This window comes from Diaphorina citri, unplaced genomic scaffold (assembly GCF_000475195.1).
Source record: "Diaphorina citri unplaced genomic scaffold, Diaci psyllid genome assembly version 1.1 scaffold737, whole genome shotgun sequence".
NCBI classification, from domain to species: Eukaryota; Metazoa; Arthropoda; class Insecta; order Hemiptera; family Psyllidae; genus Diaphorina; species Diaphorina citri.
Window position 1 is genome coordinate 46,792 of NW_007378170.1, and position 24,475 is coordinate 71,266.

Sequence of the window (24,475 nt, forward strand, 5' to 3'; positions counted from 1 at the left end):
GAAAAAAAAAAAAAGAAAAGGAAAAAAAAAAAAAAAAAAAAAAAAAAAAAAGACAGACAAGGATGCTTTTTTGCAACTTGAAATGCAACGTTGCCAAAACAGAGACAGAGCTAATGTTTTCCATTTTATCTTGTGTGTTCAACTGGCAACACCCTAGTTCCTATCCAGTACACATTTTGTGATATTTCAGCCTAGTTAGATTGGTTGGTAGCGCGTCTGCCTTGTAAGCGCTAGGCCACGGGTTCGGTTCCCACCCGGGGCGGATTTTATCCTGAACGGATGATGTTCGTTCTCGGAACGGCTGGCTTTTTCCTATCCTGTCTTTCTGTCTTCGATTTCGGGACGATAAGACCTTAGCAGTTATATAGGTAGTTCCTTCTGTCAAACCTCTTTAAAAATAATAATAATAAAAATTAAATAAATATTGATTGTATTCTTAAAGAAGAGAGCTGATGCTACATCCACTATTTTTTTTTTTTTTTTAATTTTGCATATTGCATACTTGAAGGCACCTAATAGGCGTCCATACAAATTAATTTCTATCCAAAACAGTACAATCCAGTGGTTTAACCTTCTATGTACCTAAATGTAACAACGCAACGGTTGGTACCGCTACCTAATTATTACAAAAAAAAAAGGAAAATAATAAAAAAAGAGTTTGCTAAATATAATAATAAAGTCTGTGGAAATTCATATACCTACGTAGCTTAGGGCCACAAGGAAAAAAAAAGAGTTGAAAAACTTAAAATTAAAATAAAAAAATCCAGAAAAAAATCAAATAAATTCCCTCCCACAAAACATTTTTTATTTCCCAAAGGAGTCGGCAAATTTAATTACGTTCAAAACTTCAATGTTAGGAATGGAAAAAAAATATTGTTTATGTAATTAAAAAATGTTAATTAATATTTATTTCTACGCCTTTTTTGTGCTCGTAGGTCGAATTTTTCCAGCGTGAAGGGTTCTCAGGGATTAATTGAGAATGTTAATTCCACTTGACTAGCCTCGGAGTCGGACGTATACTTAAGTAGGTAGTAGGTACATTACCAACATACATGACCTAATTACATGAATATGTATGTTAAGCTATTCCTCTTTTAGTAGGTACTTACCTATACCTATGCAGTGTTCAGAAATATTGTGCAATAAAATTACAATTTGAAAATGTTAAGGGGCGCCCTATACACACCCCACCCAGGTTTGGTTTGTTTGGAAACCCCTAAAATGTTTGGGAACCACTGATCTGCTTAATAATAAATGTGAAATATGATATTAGGAAATAATACGAAGGATAAAATGAAAACATGCTGGGATCTAGACTGAGCTTGTTTTAGTCGATATTTTGGAACGCTTCCAGAAAGAGGAGGAAGAAAAATTTCAGGAGGAGAGGAAGAGGAAAGTATGAGGAGGAGGAGGAGGAGGTAGAAGCATACAGTTACGGATGGAAGTTGACTTTGAAAAAGGAAGGAGGAGGAGGAAAATAAAGAAAATGGGTAGGAGAAGAGAAGGGCAGAGTAGACAGAAGGAGGGAAGTAGGAGGAGGAGGAGGAGGAGGAGGGAGAGGAGAAGAGGGACTGGGGAGAAAGAAGAGGAGAAACATGGATAGGAGGAGGAGAAGGAGAGCGGAAGGGGAAGAGAGAAGGAGGGAGAGGAGAAGAGGGACTGATAGGAAGGAAGAGGAGGAAAATAAAGAAAATGGATAGGAGGGGGAGAGGAGGGAGAACACAGTTGAGGAAGAGAGAGAAAGAGATGAAGTGAAATCATTTAGGATAAGGAAGAGAAGAAAGAGAAAATAAAAGGAAGAAGTGAGATTGGGAAGGAGGAGGAGAGGAAAGAGAACACCGTTGGCGTTGGTGAAGAGGAAGAGTGAGGATTGGGAAGGAAGAAGAGGAGGGGTAAAGTAGAGAGTAAGAGAAAGGAGCGACAGGAAATAGAGTAGGGGAAGAAAGAGGGGAAAATGGAACACAGAAGAAGAAAAGTTCAAATTTCAAACTAAAAAAAATGACAATAGTAATATCCACCTGTTTGAATTTTGGTGAAATCTGTCTTCACCTCAGATCAAAACTCAAAAGTAAAGAGGAGGAGGGAGAGGAGAAGAGGGACTGGGGAGAAAGAAGAGGAGAAACATGAAGAAAATGGATAGGAGGAGGAGAAGGAGAGCGGAAGGGGAAGAGAGAAGGAGGGATTGGAGAAAAGGGACTGATAGGAAGGAAGAGGAGGAAAATAAAGAAAATGGATAATAGAAGGAGAGGAGAGAGAATACAGTTGAGGAAGAGAGAGAAAGAGGTGAAGTGAAATCATTTAGGAGGAGGAGAAGAAAGAGAAAATAAAAGGAAGAAGTGAGATTGGGAAGGAGGAGAGAGGAAAGAGAACACCGTTGGCTTTGGTGAAGAGGAAGAGTGAGGATTGGGAAGGAAGAAGAGGAGGGGTAAAGTAGAGAGTAAGAGAAAGGAGCGACAGGAAATAGAGTAGGGGAAGAAAGAGGGGAAAATGGAACACAGAAGAAGAAAAGTTCAAATTTCAAACTAAATTTCAGGGGAGGCGAAAATTCTAAAGGGATTTTTTTTTCTTTTTCTTTTTAGGTAGGTAATCTTTAACACTCCCCTCAACCTTCACCTCCTCAACCTCTTTTTAGGGAGGTAATCTTTAACACTCCCCTCTACCTTCACCTCCTCAACCTTCAACGTAGGACATATAGGACAAAGAGAAAATAGCGAGAGACAGATAGGAGAAAGGAGACTTAGAAGAGAGGGAGGGGAAGAGAGGGAGAGAAATAATAACAACAGTGCTTATTTATACTGCTCGCATAGGACTGAAAAGTCCCTTTACTCCAGCAGTAGGCTACTACTATTATTAATTGTGAATTCTCAAATTATATTGAGGATAAAATTCCATACCTCGGCTGGGATTGAACCCACGCCCTCCTGTTTACCAGGCGAGCGCCTTGACCACTACACCACCGAGGCAGGATATTAGGTAGGGGAGATGGAGAGGGAGGAGAGAGAGGGAGAGATGGAGAGGGAGGAGAGAGAGAGAGAGAGAGCCCGTGTCAGAGAAAGAAGAAGACAATTTATTGTATACCTACTCATACCTTTGTACCTATAATGTACCTAATTATCAAATCGTACCTAGAAATAATACAACATGTGGAAGTAGTTAAAGGTAGAGGGAGAGGGAGGAGAGAGAGAGCCCGTGTCAGAGAAAGAAGAAGACAATTGTACCTATACCTACTCATACCTTTGTACCTATAATGTACCTAATTATCAAATCGTACCTAGAAATAATACAACATGTGGAAGTAGTTAAAGGTTACAGGGATGTTACCTACCCACCTATTTTCTTCAGCAAGTAGGGAGTAGGTACCTATAATTATGTTTATTATGTACGTATAGATAGCTACAGCTTTCTGGTAATAATCTGTTATCCTTCAGACACAGTCGGTAACCTTTGACATTTGCCTTCAAATAAATTACTAGTTGCCTAGGAATTAGGAATAAGTATATCTACCTACCTACATAAGGTACACACTATAGGTAGGCTTGCCAAATATCCAAAATGTCGATTCGGGACGCGAATCCGCGAACATAATTGCCAAATCCGCGAACATAATCGCAAAATCCGCGAACAAAATTGCCAAATCCGCGACCATAATCGCCAAATCCGCGAACAAAATCGCCAAATCCGCGAACATAATCGCAAAATCCGCGAACAAAATTGCCAAATCCGCGACCATAATCGCCAAATCCGCGAACAAAATCGCCAAATCCGCGAACATAATCGCAAAATCCGCGAACAAAATTGCCAAATCCGCGACCATAATCGCCAAATCCGCGAACAAAATCGCCAAATCCGCGAACATAATCGCAAAATCCGCGAACATAATCGCGAAATCCGCGAACATAATCACGAAATCCGCGAAAATAATCGCGAAATCCGCGAAAATAATCGCGAAATCCGCGAAAATAATCGCGAAATCCGCGAACAAAATCCGCGGAATCCCGCGAACATAATCGCGAAATCCGCGAACAATAATCCGCGAATCCGCGAACATAATCGCACATCCGCCGAACATACATCGCCGAAATCCGCGAACATAATGCGAAACCCGCGAACATAATCGCCAAATCCGCGAACATAATCGCCAAATCCGCCGAACCATAATCGCCAAATCCCGCGAACAAATCGCCAAATCCGCGAACATAATCCGCGAAATCCGCGCACATAATCGCGAAATCCCGCGAACATAATCGCGAAAATCCGCCGAACATAATCGCGAAACCGCCGAACATAAATCGCCAATACCGCGAACATAATCACCAAATCCGCGAACAAAATCGCGAAATCCGCCGAACATTATCGCGAAATCGCGAACATAATCCGCCAAAATCGCCGAACATAATCGCCAAATCCGCGAACATAATCGCGAAACCCGCGAAACTGAATCGCCAAATCCGCCGAACAATAATCGCCAAAATCCGCGAACAAAATCGCGAATTCCGCGAACATAATCGCGAAATCGCGAACATAATCGTTCCAATCCGCGAACATAATCGCGAAATCCGCGAACAACTGCGGCAAATCCGCGGAACATAATCGCGAAATCCGCGAACATAATCGGCAATATCCGCGAACAAAATCGCGAAATCCGCGGAACATATCGCGAAATCCGCGAACATAATCGGCTAATCGCGCGAACATAATCGCGAATCCGGAACATAATCGCCAAATCCGCGAACATAATCGCGAAATTCACAATAGGTACGATATGTATGTATCATAGGTACGTAGTTGAATAGGTAACATACGCTATGTATTATTTAATGAACAGATAAACAAAATACAGTCGAACCTGGGAAGAAACAAGAATCCCATGTGACACAAGCTTCATTTGTATCGTTTAAGGCGGTTTAATACACATTTTTCTCGTTTAATAAGTTACAGCAAAGTTGGAAGAGCAACTCCTGAAAGCATCAGGACAAATTTAAAGAAGTTAAAACAAAATTGATTTATTACCGTCATCTGAGGTGACTTTGCACCTGCCCGGGTGACTTTGCACCAACTCAGTAAAATGTTTTGAATGCTGACTGAATGCTTCTGGAGGAAGTAAAAAAATATTTAAAAATATGATAAAATAGCTGATATCTTTGTGAAAAAACATATGAGCACTTTGAGATTATATTTACTTTCATTTTAGAGTTATCAGTCGTTGAAGCAGGACCCCTTGAAAGCAGTGTGAAAAAGCTCCGGAAAATTTCAAAGCTGCAGCAGTCCCATGGTGTGATAGGCTAAGTGTAAATATATGATTAACTTCTAAATTTAGTCTGCAAGCTGTTTAAAAAGGTTTTATAGTGCTATCTTCCACTAAAATCAAGTAATTTGCCTTAATCTGACATAATGTCATTTCCTCGTATTTCTGGGGTGAGATTGCACCATGGTGCAATGTCACCACCTATGAAAACCACTTGTTACTAATCTGATATTTGCTTGGTGAAAAGTCACCCCGCAATATACTTATTTATCTTGGTATTTTGAAAAAATTAGGTCTTAAGCAAGAGAATAACATGTGTAATAAGAATTTAAAAAAAAAACGGTAGGTAGGAATTTTTTTGGGGGAAAAAATACTATAAAAATTGACCGAACTGTATCGTGTTTGGTATCAAAAAAATTATCACTCTAGATGTAAGAATTTGACTGTAAGCTCAATAATGTGTTGTAAGTAAATGACATTTTGTTCCCGATAGAACATTGAAGCATTGAACTTGTGTTTGTATGGATGACCATCTGAGCACAAATCTGTTGCTTCTGGTCATTTCCAACCCCACTCGGGCTGGGTGGGATCAGTCTGAGATTCTGAGAGTTAGATATCAAAGGGAGGATAAAAACTCTATCTTAATGGGACCATTAGCCTTGTAGATGCTGTTGAATGTAATTTAACCTTTTGCGTACAGAATCAATTTCATCAGAATCACTCTAACGGTAGGATTCATGTCCTACATGAACCTTAAGCGTTGTTGTTACAGTCGGATGTAAAGAAAACATTTTTTTTTTTTTCAAATACGGTAGGACTCATGTGAGACATGAAACCTCCAAAAAGCGATTTGTGGTAGGCTTCATGTCACACATGAAATTGTTCCCTCACTTTTAATTTATTTTCTTTTTTTTCCTAGTTGAGATAGAAACATCTGTTTTTTTTGTCTGCTTTGGAAATCTTCGGACTATAATTCCGAATGCTTTGGAATCATAATAAACAAACACCGGCTTTTCAGTCTGCATTTGAAAGGAGCAAAACTTCGCTGCGCCTGTGACAAGCCAGGGACCTGTTACGCAAGAAACAGGGAGGAGGAGTCGGAGGAGTATCAACCTCGTTAAAAAACCATGGTTCCGGTGACCCGCCGGATAGTACCATGTTAAAGGGTCCCTGCCTAGGGTACAGGTGAAAAACGGCCAACGGGCTTGGATAAGGACTTCCAATGCACGGAAGAGCTAGGAGAACGGCTTTGATAATATTGAGGGCGGATGAACGACCAACGGGCTTGGATAAGGACTTCCAATACGCGATAGAGTTAGGAGAACGGCTTCAATAATATCGGGGGCGGACGAACCATTAGGAGAAGGCCACTCTCTAAACCGGGTTCTCTTGCTTTGACATCTTTCAGCCATGCTGCGGATTTCAACATCAGTGGGAAGGATTGACAGTGAGGTGGGTCGCAAACCCACACCACTCAAACAAATTCATTGCACAATATTGTGCCCAAAAAGAAATCATGGCGTGTACAAACAATAGCATTTTCGTACCCCAGGTGAGTAGTAGCTTAACAGCTGAATCTCACCCTGAACTTCGGTCAGGCAGAGGCCCCTTGGAGTCTGGGGAGGGCCAATACACGTTTCCATCTGTAAGAAAAAACAAACTGAAAGGATCTTCCAGGATGAATATTGCAACTTGGAATGTTCGGACTTTACTCGACTCAAGTAGGAAGGAATCAGTCACAATCCCTCGAAAAACAGCCATTGTTGCTCGCGAGATGGAAAAACTAAATGTTGACATTGCTGCACTCCAGGAAACCCACATCAAAGGATTTGGAAAACTTGATGAGAAAAAAGTTGGATACACCTACTATTGGTCTGGATGTGAAGAAAACAATGAAAGAAACGACCATGGAGTTGCCATATGCGTCAAGTCAAATCTGATCAAGAAAGGAGTAGTATCAGAACCCACATGCGTAAATGAAAGAATTATGTCTCTGGAAATTCTCGAGAAAGGCACAAAAACGATCTTCATCTGCTGCTATGCCCCAACCAATGTAGACAGTGATCTCGCAAAAGATGAATTCTATGATACCTTAGCAAACATAATAAGGAACATTCCAAAATCTCACTCAATTATCCTGGCAGGCGATTTCAACGCGAGAGTTGGGAGGAATTACAACACATGGAATGGAGTAATAGGACAGCATGGAACTGGTAAAGAAAACGAAAATGGTTTACGACTCCTTCAACTTTGTGCATTAGAAGATCTAACAATAACGAACACATGGTTCCAGCAAAAAGATAAGCACAAAAATACATGGAAACATCCGCGTTCGCAAACATGGCATATGATAGATTACATCATCGTCAGAAAGTCGCAAATAAAAACGGTTCAGAAATGTAGAGCTATGAGAAGTGCTCAATGCGAGACTGATCACCACCTAGTAAGAGCCAAAATCAGCATCAAACCCAAATTCAACTATCACACAAAACAAGGCACGGTCTACTACGACAGTAGATGTCTCAACGACCAGAGAAATAAAGAAAGATTCGAGGAGAGCATAAAAAAACACGCGGAAAATATCCCTGAACAAACAAATGTAGAGTCTATGTGGGAAGTCATAAAAAATACAATAACAAAATCCGCTGCCGAAACTATGCAAAAAAAGAAACCAAATAACCAAGATTGGTTTGATGAGTGTGACGACGAAATCAGGGAACTATTAGGAAAGAAACAGAGAATCTACGACAAATACCTCAGTCTACCAACAAAGAAAAATGAATCAGAACTCAGAGATGTAAAACGAATATGTCAAAATAAAGTAAGAAAAGTGCAAGAAAGATGGTGGCATGAAAGAGCAATTAAACTGCAAAAATATATGGACCAAGGTGATTCATTTAGTCTTTATAACGGCATAAAAGAAATAGTAGGCCCTGTGAAAAAACCTCTGCCCATCATAGAGGACCAAAATGGAGTGAAAATCAAAGACCAATCGAAACGTCTAGAAAGATGGAGCAATTATTTTGAAACACTTTACAACCAAGAATCGCAAACCGATGACTCAGCGGTCAACCTCACAGTAGACGAAAACATTGTAATAAGCGATGAACCTCCGACCACTGAAGAAATACAAGAGGCTCTCGGAAATATCAAAAACAACAAGAGTCCTGGCCAAGACGCAATTACTGGAGAAATGCTGAAAGCTGGAAATCAGGAAATAATAGACCTCCTTCACGCATTATTTAAACTTGTTTGGACAGAAAAGATAATACCCAAGGAATGGAGGGAAGCACTCATAATCCCAATATTCAAAAAAGGGAGCAAAACGCAATGTGGAAATTATAGGGGGATTTCCCTTTTATCAGTACCAAGCAAAGTTCTAACAAGGATAATACACAGCAGACTGTATCCTGTCATTGACAAAACACTGAAAGATACACAATGCGGATTTCGAACAGGCAAGTCTACGGCTGATATGATCTTCACTGCTAGACAGGTTGTAGAGAAATCTCTAGAACAGAAAACTCCTTTGTGTGTCGCGTTCATAGACATATCAAAAGCCTTCGACTCTGTAGATAGAACTATCCTATTCAAAGTACTAGAAACCGTAAAATGCCCACCAAATCTGCTGGATATCATCAAAGCACTTCACAGCAACACTATCTCATTTGTTCAAGTAGAGAACTGTAAAACGCCACCTTTCACTGTGAAATCAGGAGTCAGACAAGGATGTGTAATTGCACCATTGCTCTTCATCATCTATATGCAAGTAATCATCCAAAACATCTCTTGTCGAAACCTGGGTGGAATAGATCTTATCTACCGAGATGACCAAAACATGTTCAATTCAAGAAACATGAGAGCAAAAACAAAAACAAAACAGCTACACTTAATCGATCTCATGTTTGCGGATGATTGCGCTCTCTTAGCTAAAACACCTGCGCATTTAGAGCAACTTGTGAGCGCCTTTGTCGAAGAATCCAACAAACTCGGACTCCAGGTAAATGAAGCAAAAACCGAAGTCATGTTCATCAACACTCCCGCTTCAAACATTTACATCAATGGGAACAAATTAAAAACTGTTCAAAGCTTCAAATACCTTGGAACAATAATAGAAGCCAGCGGTAAAATTGACGAAGACATAAACGCGAGGATAAACAAAGCAAGTTTAGCTTTCAGAAGCCTGTACAAAAGACTTTGGAAACCACACGAAGTTGGCCTCAAAACCAAGATCCTGGTGTACAAAACAGTGGTCCTAAGCACATTATTGTACTCTGCAGAATGCTGGACTGTCCTGAGCAAACATCTAAAAATATTAAACGCATTCCACCTAAGGTGCCTAAGGACTATCTGCAACATCAAATGGACTGAGAAAGTACCAAACGAAGAAGTACTAGAAAGGACCAACATGATGACTATTGAGAATATCATAAAAATCCAAAGACTCAGATGGGCCGGACATGTTAGCAGGATGAACGACACAAGAACCCCAAAACAAGTTGCCTTCTTATAGGTGCATAGGAACAAATTCGAATGTACCTACAAGCCACACCCGCCACCCGCTGGCTCTCAGCAAGTGCTCAAGCATCAATTCCAAACATCTGATTGGCCAAAATTTGTTCAAGGCTGATCTGAGACCGAGAATTTTTGTTCATAAATACGGGTGTTAAGACTCGTGTGACTTTTTTTTCTTTGACCTTTATTTTTTTTTCTACTCGTAAAACTTAGGGAACAGAAACCTGCCATGCTGCCCTACTTAAGAACTAAACATAAACACAAATGAATGGAGACAAATAGCTGATGATAGGATTGAATGGAGACGACGCATATCCAGCCTAGTAGAACTACACCAAGAAAAGAAGCTGAAACAAATGAAAGAAAAAAGATTTGCAAGATGATAGGATTGAATGGAGACGACGCATATCCAGCCTAGTAGAACTACACCAAGAAAAGAAGCTGAAACAAATGAAAGAAAAAAGATTAGAGAAACACATAGCAAGAGAAGAAACAACATGGAAATGCCCGATTTGTAACCACTGTGAAAAGAAAGGAGAAGGCGGAAGACAAGAAGTTTACAAACACATCAAAGAACATCATGAAAATCAAAATATACAAACCCAAAGAATCACTTACCCAGATGACTTAAAATGTACCATCTGTCAGCTGGTATGCAAGTCAAAGTCCGGATACTCCAGTCATGTGAAGAGAAAACATAACGAAGAAGTACTATCACTGAAACCTAAAAAAGTACTCATCTGGGTGCAAGGCCAGTGTGATACTCACTAGGCTACAGACAGATTTTTTTCTTCTGAAATATGCATGATGCACATCCTAGTTTTTTTTTCTTCATTTTTCTTTCAAATATATTATTATCTGGGTACCTATACATTTATTTCAAGAAACCAAGTACCAAGAAATTAAGAAACGAAATCATATATCTGATGAAAGGTTCTTTTTAATTTTATTATTAGGGTTACTCAAGAGAAACTACATACATTGGAAATCCCTAGGGATTACTTCAATGGAAGTACTACCTTGTATCTTATACTAATGATACAACGTAGTACCTATACTACACATGGATCTAATGATTTTTTTCTTCTTTAATGGCAAGATTCTCATAACTACAGCATTAGAGAGACAATCTTCTCTTCTGTTTCATTGATTGTCACTGTGCAACCATATGGCTTTTGTTGCACTCCGACTCGTGTGACTTTTTTTTCTTTGACCTTTATTTTTTTTTCTACTCGTAAAACTTAGGGAACAGAAACCTGCCATGCTGCCCTACTTATTACTGAATGCTGACTCAAGAATATAAATCTATCCCCCTATACCTATTCAGCAGAAAAACTTCTATATTTTTTGAAAATCAATTACCTATAAATTTTATTTTATCCAAACTTAACTTTTCGGGGTGATGGCTAAAGTAGTTTTCCCTTTTTTTTTTCAATTTGCCGCCTGTTCGTCTCTCATTCTCACTCCCATCCGTCTTTCTTTTTCTATGTAGGTAGGTATTAGGTTTTTACCTTCATGATTTAAAAATAAATAAAATAAAATCTAATACATAAACAATTAAAAGTAAAGATTAAAATTCAACGTTTATCGCTCTTATTTCGTTCAATAGGTAGTTGCCCTCCTAAATTTCAAAATTCTCTTGCCGTTCACAAGTATTTCACGACGGCAAATTAGTTCTACTTTTGTCCACTTTGAAACACAGCGCTTCGGTAGCGCTATCAGTTGTGCTCGGAAAATTTGTAAACAAAAACTTTGCTTTCTGAATGAATTTGTGGAAAACTGTGAAACTTTTGGTGAAAAATCAACTTTTGGGGGAAATTTTCTCCTTGTAGGTATGTAACACGTACTTCTTTGAAACTAGACAATCATTTACAATAGGTTCTATTCGTTTTCATCAAATTTACATGGAAATTCAGTTTATTTTTTGAAGATTGTGAAACTTTTGGTGAAAAATCAACTTTTGGGGGAAATTTTCTCCTTGTAGGTATGTAACAAGTACTTCTTTGAAACTAGACAATCATTTACAATAGGTTCTATTCGTTTTCATCAAATTTACATGGAAATTCAGTTTATTTTTTGAAGACTGTGAAACTTTTGGTGAAAAATCAACTTTTGGGGGAAATTTTCTCCTTGTAGGTATGTAACAAGTACTTCTTTCAAACTAGACAATCATTTACAATAGGTTCTATTCGTTTTTATCAAATTTACATGGAAATTCAGTTTATTTTTTGAAGAAAACAATCTTAGGTAGGTACCTACCTCCTTCCTGAATTTAGTTTTCCAAATGTTTCAAGCAAGTGGGTAGGTAATCAGTGCTAACTATGTTATACATAATTCTGTGTTACCTACTGTTCAATCCAAATTTAACTCTAGATATAAGAATTTGACTGTAAGCTCAATAATGTGTTGTAAATGACATTTTGTTCCCGATAGAACATTGAAGCATTGAACTTGTGTTTGTATGGATGACCATCTGAGCACAAATCTGTTGCTTCTTTTTTGAAGAAAACAATCCTAGGTAGGTACCTACCTCCTTCCTGAATTTGGTTTTCCAAATGTTTCAAGCAAGTGGGTAGGTAATCAGTGCTAACTATGTTATACCTAATTCTTTGTTACCTACTGTTCAATCCAAATATAACTCTAGATGTAAGAATTTGACTGTAAGCTCAATAATGTGTTGCAAGTAAATGACATTTTGTTCCCGGTAGAACATTGAAGCATTGAACTTGTGTTTGTATGCATGACCATCTGAGCACAAATCTGTTGCTTCTGGTCATTTCCAACCCCACTCGGGCTGGGTGGGATCAGTGTGAGATTCTGAGAGTTAGATATCAAAGGGAGGATAAAAACTCTATCTTAATGTGACCATTAGCCTTGTAGATGTTGTTGAATGTAATTTAAAACCACATTAAGTAGGTACCTACCTAACAAGGTTTTTATTAAACCAGGGTGTTTGAATTGAAAGAATTACAGTAACAGCTTAATATTTGGAAATAAAACTACCTTACCCTGTTGAATGTAATTTAAAACCACATTAGGTAGGTACCTAACAAGGTTTTTATTAAACCAGGGTGTTTGAATTGAAAGAATTACAGTAACAGCTTAATATTTGGAAATAAAACTACCTTACCTATCTACCTACCAAATACCTAGCTACACAGGTACCATAGGTACTTGTGCAGAAGTCACGTCCATGGAATATTGCTACCAAAGGAACTGGCACAAACAAGCAGTGACCAGTGTCATTATAGGGTTAGGTTAAACATAAGAAGGAGTTTTCACAATTAGAGCAGTGATTAGTGTTATTATAGGGTTAGGTTAACACATTGTGTACGATGTGATCCATTTTTGTATCACAGTCACTATGCTGGTGGTACGGTGTGATCCACTTTTGTATCACGAGAAACCACATTAGGTAGGTACCTAACAAGGTTTTTATTAAACCAGGGTGTTTGAATTGAAAGAATTACATTAACAGCTTAATATTTGGAAATAAAACTACCTTACCTATAATATCTACCTACCAAATACCTAGCTACACAGGTACCTAGGTATCTACTTAACATTATAAATTAAACTTCCTTGTATTTAGTTAGGTAGATGTAAACCTCAGTGGTAAAGTGAGAAGTTGATTTGGTTTACTTTGAATCTGAAGATGGGTGGTTCAAGTACAAGTTAAGTAAAAAAATCAGCAATTTGTAATTACAATAATGTTGAAAACAATAATATATTATTGTTGAAAACAACATTCATGGCAATAAATAATGCTTAAGACTGTTAAAAGTTAAATATTTTAACCAAGTCTAACCTAATGTAGATGTTTATTCTCTTTGTTTCAGAACTAACAAAACATTTGATCATGGTGACTTGTGTGTCCATATTATACTTATCTAACTCATCAAAATGAAGCATAAGAGTCAAACACGTGGCATTCATTACATCGTCATATTTGCCACGCACCAAAATATATTATTAATATTATTATTGTTGAAAACAACATTCATGGCAATAAATAATGCTTAACACTGTTAAAAGTTAAATATTTTAACCAAGTCTAACCTAATGTGGATGTTTATTCTCTTTGTTTCAGAACTATCAAAACATTTGATCATGGTGACTCGTGTGTCCATATTATACTTATCTAACTCATCAAAATGAAGCATAAGAGTCAAACACGTGGCATTCATTACATCGTCATATTTGCCACGAGTAAATACAAAAAGGAGCTTTTCTTTTCCACGGACATGACTTCTGCATAATCACCAAAATATATTAAGTATTAATAATATATTATTGTTGAAAACAACATTCATGGCAATAAAATAATAATGTTTAACACTGTTAAAAGTTGTTTATTCTCTTTGTTTCAGAACTAACAAAACATTTGATCATGGTGACTCGTGTGTCCATATTATACTTATCTAACTCGTCAAAATGAAGCATAAGAGTCAAACACGTGGCATTCATTACATCGTCATATTTGCCACGTGTATGGTGTGCTACTATAATAGCTGCTATTGTGACTTTGTGTTTGACGACATTAGTGCTATTAAGGAGAACCGGGATTTAAAACCTACCACCCCAATTCAGAATGTGTTCCTCAATGACTTCTGGGGAACTCCAATGCACAAGGTAAGAAATATTGTGATTTGTTTTCAATTTATTTACATTAGCTCTGAATTTTATCAAAGGGGGCCCAGGAAGGCAAACAGTGAGTTACCAAGGGGTGGGTATGGTATGCTCCAGATTTTTAGAGTCCAGTAAAGGAACAAAATAATAGCCCAAGGGGGCCCGGTACCTCTGAGAATGAGATAGTGCAAACAGTAACTTACCGGGGGGTGGATGCTCCCAAATCTTTGTAGTCGCCCTTTTTCCTCTGCTCCTCATTCTAATCTCCTTTTTGTCCATTTTTTTTTCTTGAGTAAGAGGCAACAAACAAAAGGAAAGTTTACAGAGGGAGGAGAAGAGAAGATTTTGAAGAGAAGAGGAACAAAAACTCAGCATGAGTTTTTAGTCATGTTTCAAAACATTTTGTTTATTTTTATTTGGAGTTTTGGATATTTGATATTTTGGGGAGAATTTTTTGTGTCCACTTCTCTCCCTTTTCTGCCTCCTCTCCTCTCCCTCTCTCCCCTTTTCTGCCTCCTTCTCTTATGCCCAAATTTTCCATCCGATTGTTTTGTGATGAAGAGTCCACGGGAAAAAAGATGAGGTCCAAAAATGGAGGAAAAAATAAAATACAATACATATGCTCCTACTTGAAAAATCACTCTACCAATTTGTTAGCCTGTAGCTTTCTCGCTTATGATTGGATTTAACGAAGCCATCAGGTGGTCTGTCCGCAGCTGAACTGACTTCTGACCGTGTAATCTAGCTACATTGAAATGGGGGTCTTTTCTGACGAAATTCCTGTGTGCGGAGTCCAGTATGTAGGACTATTGCACTTTAGGCCACATATTTATAGTTCCGGTTTTTCGGTTGGATGGCAGGCCTATCTATAGGTGATCAATCTTGAATTCTCCAAAAGGAGCTCTTTCACCCAACCATAGCAGATACTCTCCCGCGTGAACTGTATCCGAACTCCTCTACAAAGTCACCCACATCATCTTTTCTCTCGTGGGCTGTGCAGTTTTCCGAGAACAGACCATTACATGCCTCCCAGGAAAATTTCATTGTGATGTTTACAGAATAGTATCGTTCACTCCGAAATATAAACCCAATCCTCTTCTCATGTCTCTTGTTTACATTATGATATTAATTTTTTACGTCGGGGAGGCTTTCAAACCTCTCCGAAAATTTGGAAATGCTACGTAGCCAAAACTTGAAACTTTTTTTTTTACTACAGTCTGCCTTTGGATGTTCGTTCTTTATTGTTACAAATATTTGCTCGACATGTCTTTTATTTATCTATTATTATTTCTGCGCCTTGGATTCCTCTTTTTTTTGCATTTGTGTAAAATTTTGAAAAAATCAAAATCTGAGGTCCAAAACTGAAAAGATAAAAATTAAATGACTTTGCCATTACATTGATGTCAGTATTAGAAAAAATGAAGCGTCAGCTAATTTTCAAGCTAAAATTAAGAGAGCGAATGGGCCCTACGTAGGAATTCCACCTTAGGGGTTGACCTGGTTTCCCCTCCTCTCCGTCCTTCCCTTCGTATTTTCTCGTCTAAGGCTTCAGGCTACAATCAAGAGAGGAAGGGGGAGTATGAAAAAAGGTCGCGTTAATAAATTAACACGTTAGTCTCGTTATACCTTGAATATACTCATTTGTGTTTTTTTAAAAAAGAGAGAATTAATCCGGAGGGGCCCCAGGCCCCAGACTCATAAATTCCTTGTCCCCAAAGTCCCCTCTCTCTTTTCTTAATAACACAAAGAAACTGCATTTACATTTTACATTTAGTTTGGGTAGTGCCTACCCGGTAGGCACTTATATTCTTCAAGCATGCTCAGAGGTCAGAGGTAAGATGTGATTGTAACATGAGATTGTAGACCTCCACCTAAATAAAGTCCAACTCTCTAACACTATAACCTGTAACCAATTTGAGTTGTGTACCTACTGGTTTTCCACCCCTTCCAAATTTCAACATTCTATTCCTTTCTAATTAGACAGAAATTGATTTCTAAAATAATATAAGCTACACATAGATATTCTTCAAGTTTGCAAACTTTGAGTTCATTGTCAAAGACTCAGTAATTTGTGAAGGGTTCGAGTTGCAAACATCTTCCCTAACTCCTTTTTATTCCCTCCTATGTGATAGGTACTTATGAGGTACATACTGAGAACATAGGTATACAAATTATGAGGTATTGTTGTCATAAAGTCTGAAGCTAGACTGAACGTAGACCATGCTTATCTGGCAATTTGCTTTTTTTGTTCATCCTTTTAAAAAGTCACTCCTAAATATTTCAGGCTCTCATTTTCATACTTTTGCATTAGAAATATTACCACTTTATATTCTCTTCCCTTCTCTTCCTTTCCGTTTTCATGTCTCGAATAAATATTGCTTGCCTCAGGTGTAGGAGGTGTTACTTTTATGAGATGAGAATTTGAGAATGAAGTAAATGGTGCTTCCCCATTTACCGTTTCTCGCGAGTAGAATGGAGGGTAAAATGTTTCCCTTGGGTATCGCACGTGGCTTACTGGCGCGGCTTTTAGCGATGAGGTTTACTTTTGGGTACTTTGATACTTTTTGTGGTGTAAAATGTAGGGATGAAATGTGAGAGAAGTTAGATTCATTCCCTGTGTTCCCTATGGAGTCTGAAGGGGAATGTATATGTAGCCCACGTAGCTTACAGAAAGGAACTAAAGTAATCTACAGTCGATTGCTAGTTTTGAGATGAGATTAGTAAGAAATAGGTACGTGTGAAAATAAATCTGTTTATAAAAGGGATACCAAGTTGTCTAATATTGAAATAAATCATTGTCCTGGTAGCTTGACCATCGACCAAATGGGCCATAACTAGCCAAAAAGTCCACTCTATTTTCGCTCACTCAAAAAGAGGAAGCACCTTCATTCGTTAAGAGAGGAAACCTTGTGCTGTTCATGTTACTCAGACCTATTTTTTTCATTACTCAAACAAATTTTCAAATCTTCTAGTTCTCTCTTATTTAAAATTCATTTAATACGTATTCCGCAAATGTAATAGAAAGTCGTGTGATGTTCACACCAGATTTTTTTCATTACTCAAACAAATTTTCAAATCTTCTAGTTCTCTCTTATTTAAAATTCATTTCCTTTCTAGCTAGATACCTTCGTTTACATTCCTTTTTTTTCTCTCTCTCACTTTTCTTTCTTTCCCTTACATTTTCAATTCACCTCCGTCTTCGCCTCCCCCCTCTTTAGTGTCTCAAAAACGTTACTTTTCTTCATTTTATTGTTTCCATTTGAAATTATTTTTAATTAAATATTAAATAAAATGCATAAATTGAATCGTGGAAGAAAGTTTTCGTTTTGAGAAAATTTTCAGGAATTCATTTCGTCGTTTGAGGAACAATACCGTGTAACGGCTGTAACGAGCGATTTGTAAACTTTTCGGGGGGTCGATAGGCGCTGTTGTTTGTTCAGCGCGGATTTACTGAAGTTTCCTGCAGAGCGTTTATGTAAATTGTTTTTCACTACAGAAGATTGATTGCAGAGAGCTAGTGATGGAAAGGAGGGGGAGAAAATGAAATATCTGAAATGATAAATGATAAACATCCCGGGTTTGGTATGAGATGTCTCGGTGGTGTAGTGGTTAAGGGAGCTTCTGATTAACGCGAGGGCGTGCGTTCAATCCCAGATTTGAACTCGGACCATCAACTTTAAGACTTGAAGAACCTTTAAATTTGGAAAAATTCCTGGTTTCAAAGATCACCGACCACCGCACTAGAGTACTCATGATGATAATGCTAAGTATGGGGCAAAAATGCAATATTGACTCCAATGACTCCTCATTTCATTGTTGCCCTCTTTTAAAGGGGCAGGGTTCTCCTGGAGGAGCTTGTCCACTAATTTCCACCCAACCTTGAGCTTGTCCACTAACCACACCCAACCACATGTGCTTTCACTGAGAGCCTTTAAGTTTGATTCAGAATGTGTTCCTCAACGACTTCTGGGGAACTCCAATGCACAAGGTAAGAAATACTGTGATTTGTTTTCAATTCATTTACATTAGCTCCGGATTTTATCAAAGGGGGCCCAGGAAGGCACACAGTGAGTTACCAAGAGGTGGGTATGCTCCAGATTTTTAGAGTCCAGTAAAGGAACAAAATAATAGCCCGAGGGGGTCCCGGTACCTCTGAGAATGAGATAGTGCAAACAGTAACTTACTCCTGTGCATGAGATAGTGCAAACAGAGATAGTGCAAACAGTAACTGGATGCTCCAAATTTTTGTAGTCCAGTCCACAGTAAGTAAAAGAACAAAATAATAGCCTAAGGGGTGCCCTGTATTGAGAATGAGATAGTTTGGGTAGATTGTCAACTCCCATGGCATAGTGGTCACTGCACTTGCCTTGCACGCGGGATACCCGGGTTCAATTCCAGGTGGGGTCAGGAAATTTGTATCATGCAAATGATTGGTCCCATGACTGGCTGTTGCTGGGCCCACTCAGCCTTGTGAGGAAAATGAGTAGCTATGACATAAATGCACAGAGTGACCGGTGCCAGCATGGTAGGTAAACATTGGATTTTAGGATTATTGAGATATTGGGAAAATCCTACAATACTGCAGTGAGTATTAAAGTTGTGACATAATAACTCAAAGAAACTGCATTTACATTTTACATTTAGTTTGGGCAGGTACTTATATTCTTCAAGCATGTTCAGAGGTAAGATGTGATAGTAACATGAGATTGTAGACCTCCACCTAAATAAAGTCCAACTCTCTATGGGGGTGTAAGGTGTAACAGTTTCTTTATTCCTCCCCATATCTTTCCCACCGTCTTCCATCTTTGAACTCAACACGATTTTTCATCCTGAAGAATTTTTCGATGCCAAAAAAATTCCTTCCCAAATTCCACTTCACTGAGTTGGCACCACGAAGAAATCCTGTCATATTTCAGCTCTTTTGTTCCCGCTTTCTTCTTTTTTCCGTGTTCCATTTTCTAAGTCGAAATTTTTATTTGTTGTTGTTTTCAGGATTGGACGTGAGATCGTACGATTATGAATTCGGAGGCCGTTTGGGGATTTGTCTTACAACCGTCCATGGGATGATGACGTTTAAAATAATGGGTAAGAATATTTGTTTAGTAATTCCGTGTGGCCCAGACTTTGAGTTTAAGATGACAGTTAATCCAATGAGAAAACAATGAAAACAGAGAATCCAAAGTTATCTATTCCTTTCTAAATATACAGAAATTGGTTTCTAAAATAATGTAAGCTACACAAATATATTCTTCAAGTTTGCAAACTTTGAGTTCATTGTCAAAGACTCAGTAATTTGTGAAGGTTAGAGTTGCAAACATCTTTCCCTAACGCCTTTTTATTCCCTCCTATGTGATAGGTACTTATGAGGTACATACTGAGTACATAGGTATACAAATTATGAGGTATTGTTGTCATAAAGTCTGAAGCTAGACTGAACGTAGACCATGCTTATTTGGCAATTTGCTTTTTTTGTTCATCCTTTTAAAAAGTCACTCCTAAATATTTCAGGCTCTCATTTTCATACTTTTGCATTAGAAATATCCCTCCCTCACTCACTCTTTCTCTCTGTCTCTCTCTCTCTCCTGATTTTTCCTTTCATCCTTATTTTGGTCTCTTTCTATTTTCTATCTTCTAACCTTTTTTTTCTCTTTTATCTTTCTCTCTCTCTCTCTTCCCTTCGTAGATTTTTGTCTAGTCTACAAATTATATTTCTCATTCTAGATGTTTCACCGTTCTTCCTCTTCCTCTTCCTCGTCCTCTCTCTCTCTCTCTCTCTCTCTCTCTCTCTTTAGAAATATTACCACTTTATATTCTCTTCCCTTCTCTTCCTTTCCGTTTTCATGTCTCGAATAAATATTGCTTGCCTCAGGTGTAGGAGGTGTTACTTTTATGAGATGAGAATTTGAGAATGAAGTAAATGGTGCTTCCCCATTTACCGTTTCTCGCGAGTAGAATAGAGGGTAAATGTTTCCCTTGGGTATCGCACTTGGCTTACTAGCGCGGCTTTTAGCGATGAGGTTTACTTTTGGGTACTTTGATACTTTTTGTGGTGTAAAATGTAGGGATGAAATGTTAGAGAAGTTAGATTCATTCCCTGTGTTCCCTATGGAGTCCGAAGGGGAATGTATATGTAGCCCATGTAGCTTACAGAAAGGAACTAAAGTAATCTACAGCCGATTGCTAGTTTTAAGATGAGATTAGTAAGAAATAGGTACGTGTGAAAATAATTGGCTTACTGGCGCGGCTTTTAGCGATGAGGTTTACTTTTGGGTACTTTGATACTTTTGTGGTGTAAAATGTAGGGATGAAATGTGAGAGAAGTTAGATTCATTCCCTGTGTTCCCTATGGAGTCTGAAGGGGAATGTACCTATACCTATGTAGCCCACGTAGCTTACAGAAAGGAACTAAAGTAATCTACAGCCGATTGCTAGTTTTAAGATGAGATTAGTAAGAAATAGGTACGTGTGAAAATAAATCTGTTTACAAAAGGGGTACCAAGTTGTCTAATATTGAAATAAATCATTGTCATGGTAGCTTGACCATTGACCAATTCGGCGATAACTAGCAAAATAGACCCCTCTATTTCTGCCCACATCAAAAGAGGAAGCACCTTCATTCGTTAAGAGAGGGAACCCTGTGCTGTTCATGTTACTCAGACCTATTTTTTTCATTACTCAAACAAATTTTCAAATCTTCTAGTTCTCTCTTATTTAAAATTCATTTCCTTTCTAGCTAGATACCTTCGTTTACATTCCTTTTTTTTCTCTCTCTCACTTTTCTTTCTTTCCCTTACATTTTCAATTCACCTCCGTCTTCGCCTCCCCCCTCTTTTAGTGTCTCAAAAACGTTACTTTTCTCCATTTTATTGTTTCCATTTGAAATTATTTTTAATTAAATATTAAATAAAATGCATAAATTGAATCGTGGAAGAAAGTTTTCGTTTTGAGAAAATTTTCAGGAATTCATTTCGTCGTTTGAGGAACAACACCCCGTAACGAGCGATTTTTGCAAATTTTTTGGGAGATACAGATGAGCTGTTTTTGTTGTTTATAGATTCAAGAGCACCAAATTTCAACTTTATCAACTGTGTGAAATGAAATCCTTTGCCTTATAAATGTGACATCATGAGTTTTACACACAAACATTCAAATTGTTGCGTTGTTTTTATAAATTTTGTCAACCCGATTTCGCCAAATTGTGGAGAATAGCATCAGGATATCAGGATTCCTGACTTGATATACGTAAATATCTCATTTTCAAAGGGGGGAAAATGGTCGATAGGCACTGTTGTTTACTAAAGACGGATTTACCGAAGTTTCCTGCAGAGCGTTTATGTAAATTGTTTTTCACTACAGAAGATTGATTGCAGAGAGCTAGTGATGGAAAGGAGGGGGAGAAAATGAAATATCTGAAATGATAAATGATAAACATCCCGGGTTTGGTATGAGATGTCTCGGTAGTGTAGTGGTTAAGGGAGCTTCTGATTAACGCGAGGGCGTGCGTTCAATCCCAGATTTGAACTCGAACCATCAACTTTAAGACTTGAAGAACCTTTAAATTTGGAAAAATTCCTGGTTTCAAAGTTCACCGACCACCGCACTAGAGTACTCATGATGGTAATGCTAAGTATGGGGCAAAAATGCAATATGGACTCCAATGACTCCTCATTTCATTGTTGCCCTCTTTAAAAGCGGCAGGGTTCTCCCGGAAGAGCTTGTCCACTAATTTCCACCCAACCTTGAGCTTGTCCACTAACCACACCCAACCACATGTGCTTTCACTGAGAGCCTTTAAGTTTAAGATGTTTCACCAGGGAGGTCTTGAATGTTCCTAGACTTACTGAGCCCCCTTTGTCCTATATCTCCCAGAGTCTATAACTGCAGATCTGCTTGTTTTCTATTTTCAGGAACAAAGTCACAAATCGTATCGACCGCTTTGTGTTGTGACGTTTCGGTGGAACTATGCTCTTCATCAGTTGGACCCGATGGGATATCATCTGGTCAATATGTTGCTCCATGGCATTGTCTGTGTATTGTACTTCAGGTAAGTTATAATCTTATGATTATTATTATAAGTTTCATATGGTGTATTTGATTTACGGTTGAGTCAAAGTTTTTTCGGTCCGGTGGACCAGTGTTAGAGTAGCCACTTTGACGAGTCGCTACCAATTTCGGCATAATCAGAGTAAAAAGACAATTATGCTCTTAGTAGGCCACAAACGACAAGGTAATCCAAGTGGTGAACCACTGGAAAAAAACAAGATATAGGTGTGATGAACCGGACACGGAAAATGAAAATGAATGAGTAAGTTAGGCAATGCTGTGGTATCGTATGGAATGGCCATGTGAAAAGGCTCACAGCTTCATGAGCTTCATCACAAACAATTCAAGAAGATTTATTTTGTCCTATATCTTCCAGAGTCTAACTCCAGATCTGCTTGTTTTCTATTTTCAGGAGCAAAGTCACAAATCGTATCGACCGCTTTGTGTTGTGACGTTTCGGTGGAATTATGCTCTTCATCAGTTGGACCCGATGGGATACCATCTGGTCAATATGTTGCTCCATGGCATTGTCTGTGTATTGTACTTCAGGTAAGTTATAATTATTATAAGTTTCATTATGGTGTTCGATTTCGGTAGAGTCAAATATTTTGAGGAGCATCCTTTAAATTTGGAAAAATTCTGTGCTTGAAGAGCATCGAGTCGCAACCTATGTCGGCATAATCAGAGTAAAAAGACAATTATGCTCTTAGTAGGCCACAAACGACAAGGCAATCCAAGTGGTGAACCACTGGAAAAACAAGATATAGGTGTGATGAACCGGACACGGAAAATGAATGAGTAGGCAAAGGCAATGCTGTGATAGTATGGAATGGCCATGTGAAAAGGCTCACAGCTTCATGAGCTTCATCACAAACAATTCAAGAAGATTTAGATTTTTTCCATTTCAGAGGTACTCCTTGATTCTCGATTGATAATATCATGAATTTCGCCTTTTATACCCTTTTTCCTCTGCTCCTCATTCTAATCTCTTTTTTGTCCAATTTTTTTTTCTTGAGTAAGAGGAAACAAACAAAAGGAAAGTTTACAGAGGGAGGAGAAGAGAAGATTTTGAAGAGAAGAGGAACAAAAACTCAGCATGGGTTTTTAGTCATGTTTCAAAACATTTTGTTTATTTTTATTTGGAGTTTTGGATATTTGATATTTCGGGGAGAATTTTTGTGTCCACTTCTCTCCCTCCTCTGCCTCCTCTCCTCTCCCTCTCTCCCCTTTTCTGCCTCCTTCTCGTATGCCCAAATTTTCCATCCGATTGTTTTGTGATGAAGAGTCCACGGGAAAAAAGATGAGGTCTAAAAATGGAGGAAAAAATAAAATACAATACATATTATGTATACCTACTTGAAAAATCACTCTACCAATTTGTTAGCCTGTAGCTTTCTCGTAACGCTTATGATTGGATTTAACGAGGCTATCAGGTGGTCTGTCCGCAGTTGAACTGACTTCTGACCGTGTAATCCAGCTACATTGAAATGGGGGTCTTTTCTGACGAAATTCCTGTGTGCGGAGTCCAGTATGTAGGACTATTGCACCCAATCTAGCCATATTTATAGTCCCGGTTTTTCGGTTGGATAGCAGGCCTATCTATAGGTAATCAATATTGGATTCTCCAAAAGGAGCTCATCCACCCAACCATAGGAGATACTCTCCCGTGTGAACTGTATCCGAACTCCTCTACAAAGTCACCCACATCATCTTTTCTCTCGTGGGCTGTGCAGTTTTCCGAGAGTAGACCATTACATGCCTCGCAGGAAAATTTCATTGTGATGTTTACAGAATAGTATATCGTTTGCTCCGAATATAAACCCAATCCTCTTCTCATGTCTCTTGTTTACATTATGATATTAATTTTTTACGTCGGGGAGGCTTTCAAACCTCTCCGAAACATCTATAGGTGATCAATCTTGAATTCTCCAAAAGGAGCTCTTTCACCCAACCATAGGAGATACTCTCCCGCGTGAACTGTATCCGAACTCCTCTACAAAGTCACCCACATCATCTTTTCTCTCGTGGGCTGTGCAGTTTTCC

The 24,475-nt window shown here is 38.4% G+C and overlaps 1 protein-coding gene across 1 annotated transcript in view; it reads left to right on the top strand.

The window, feature by feature from the left end:
* LOC103511655 (transmembrane and TPR repeat-containing protein CG4050-like) overlaps positions 1 to 23,234 on the top strand; it is a 25,841-nt gene extending 2,607 nt beyond the window's left edge. The window contains exons 2-4 of the mRNA XM_026825359.1: positions 14,131 to 14,392; positions 22,845 to 22,981; positions 23,084 to 23,234. Coding sequence (XP_026681160.1) covers positions 14,195 to 14,392; positions 22,845 to 22,981; positions 23,084 to 23,234 — 486 coding nt within the window. The 5' untranslated portion in view covers positions 14,131 to 14,194. The remainder of the gene's footprint in view (positions 1 to 14,130; positions 14,393 to 22,844; positions 22,982 to 23,083) is intronic.
* Positions 23,235 to 24,475: the final 1,241 nt, after the last annotated feature.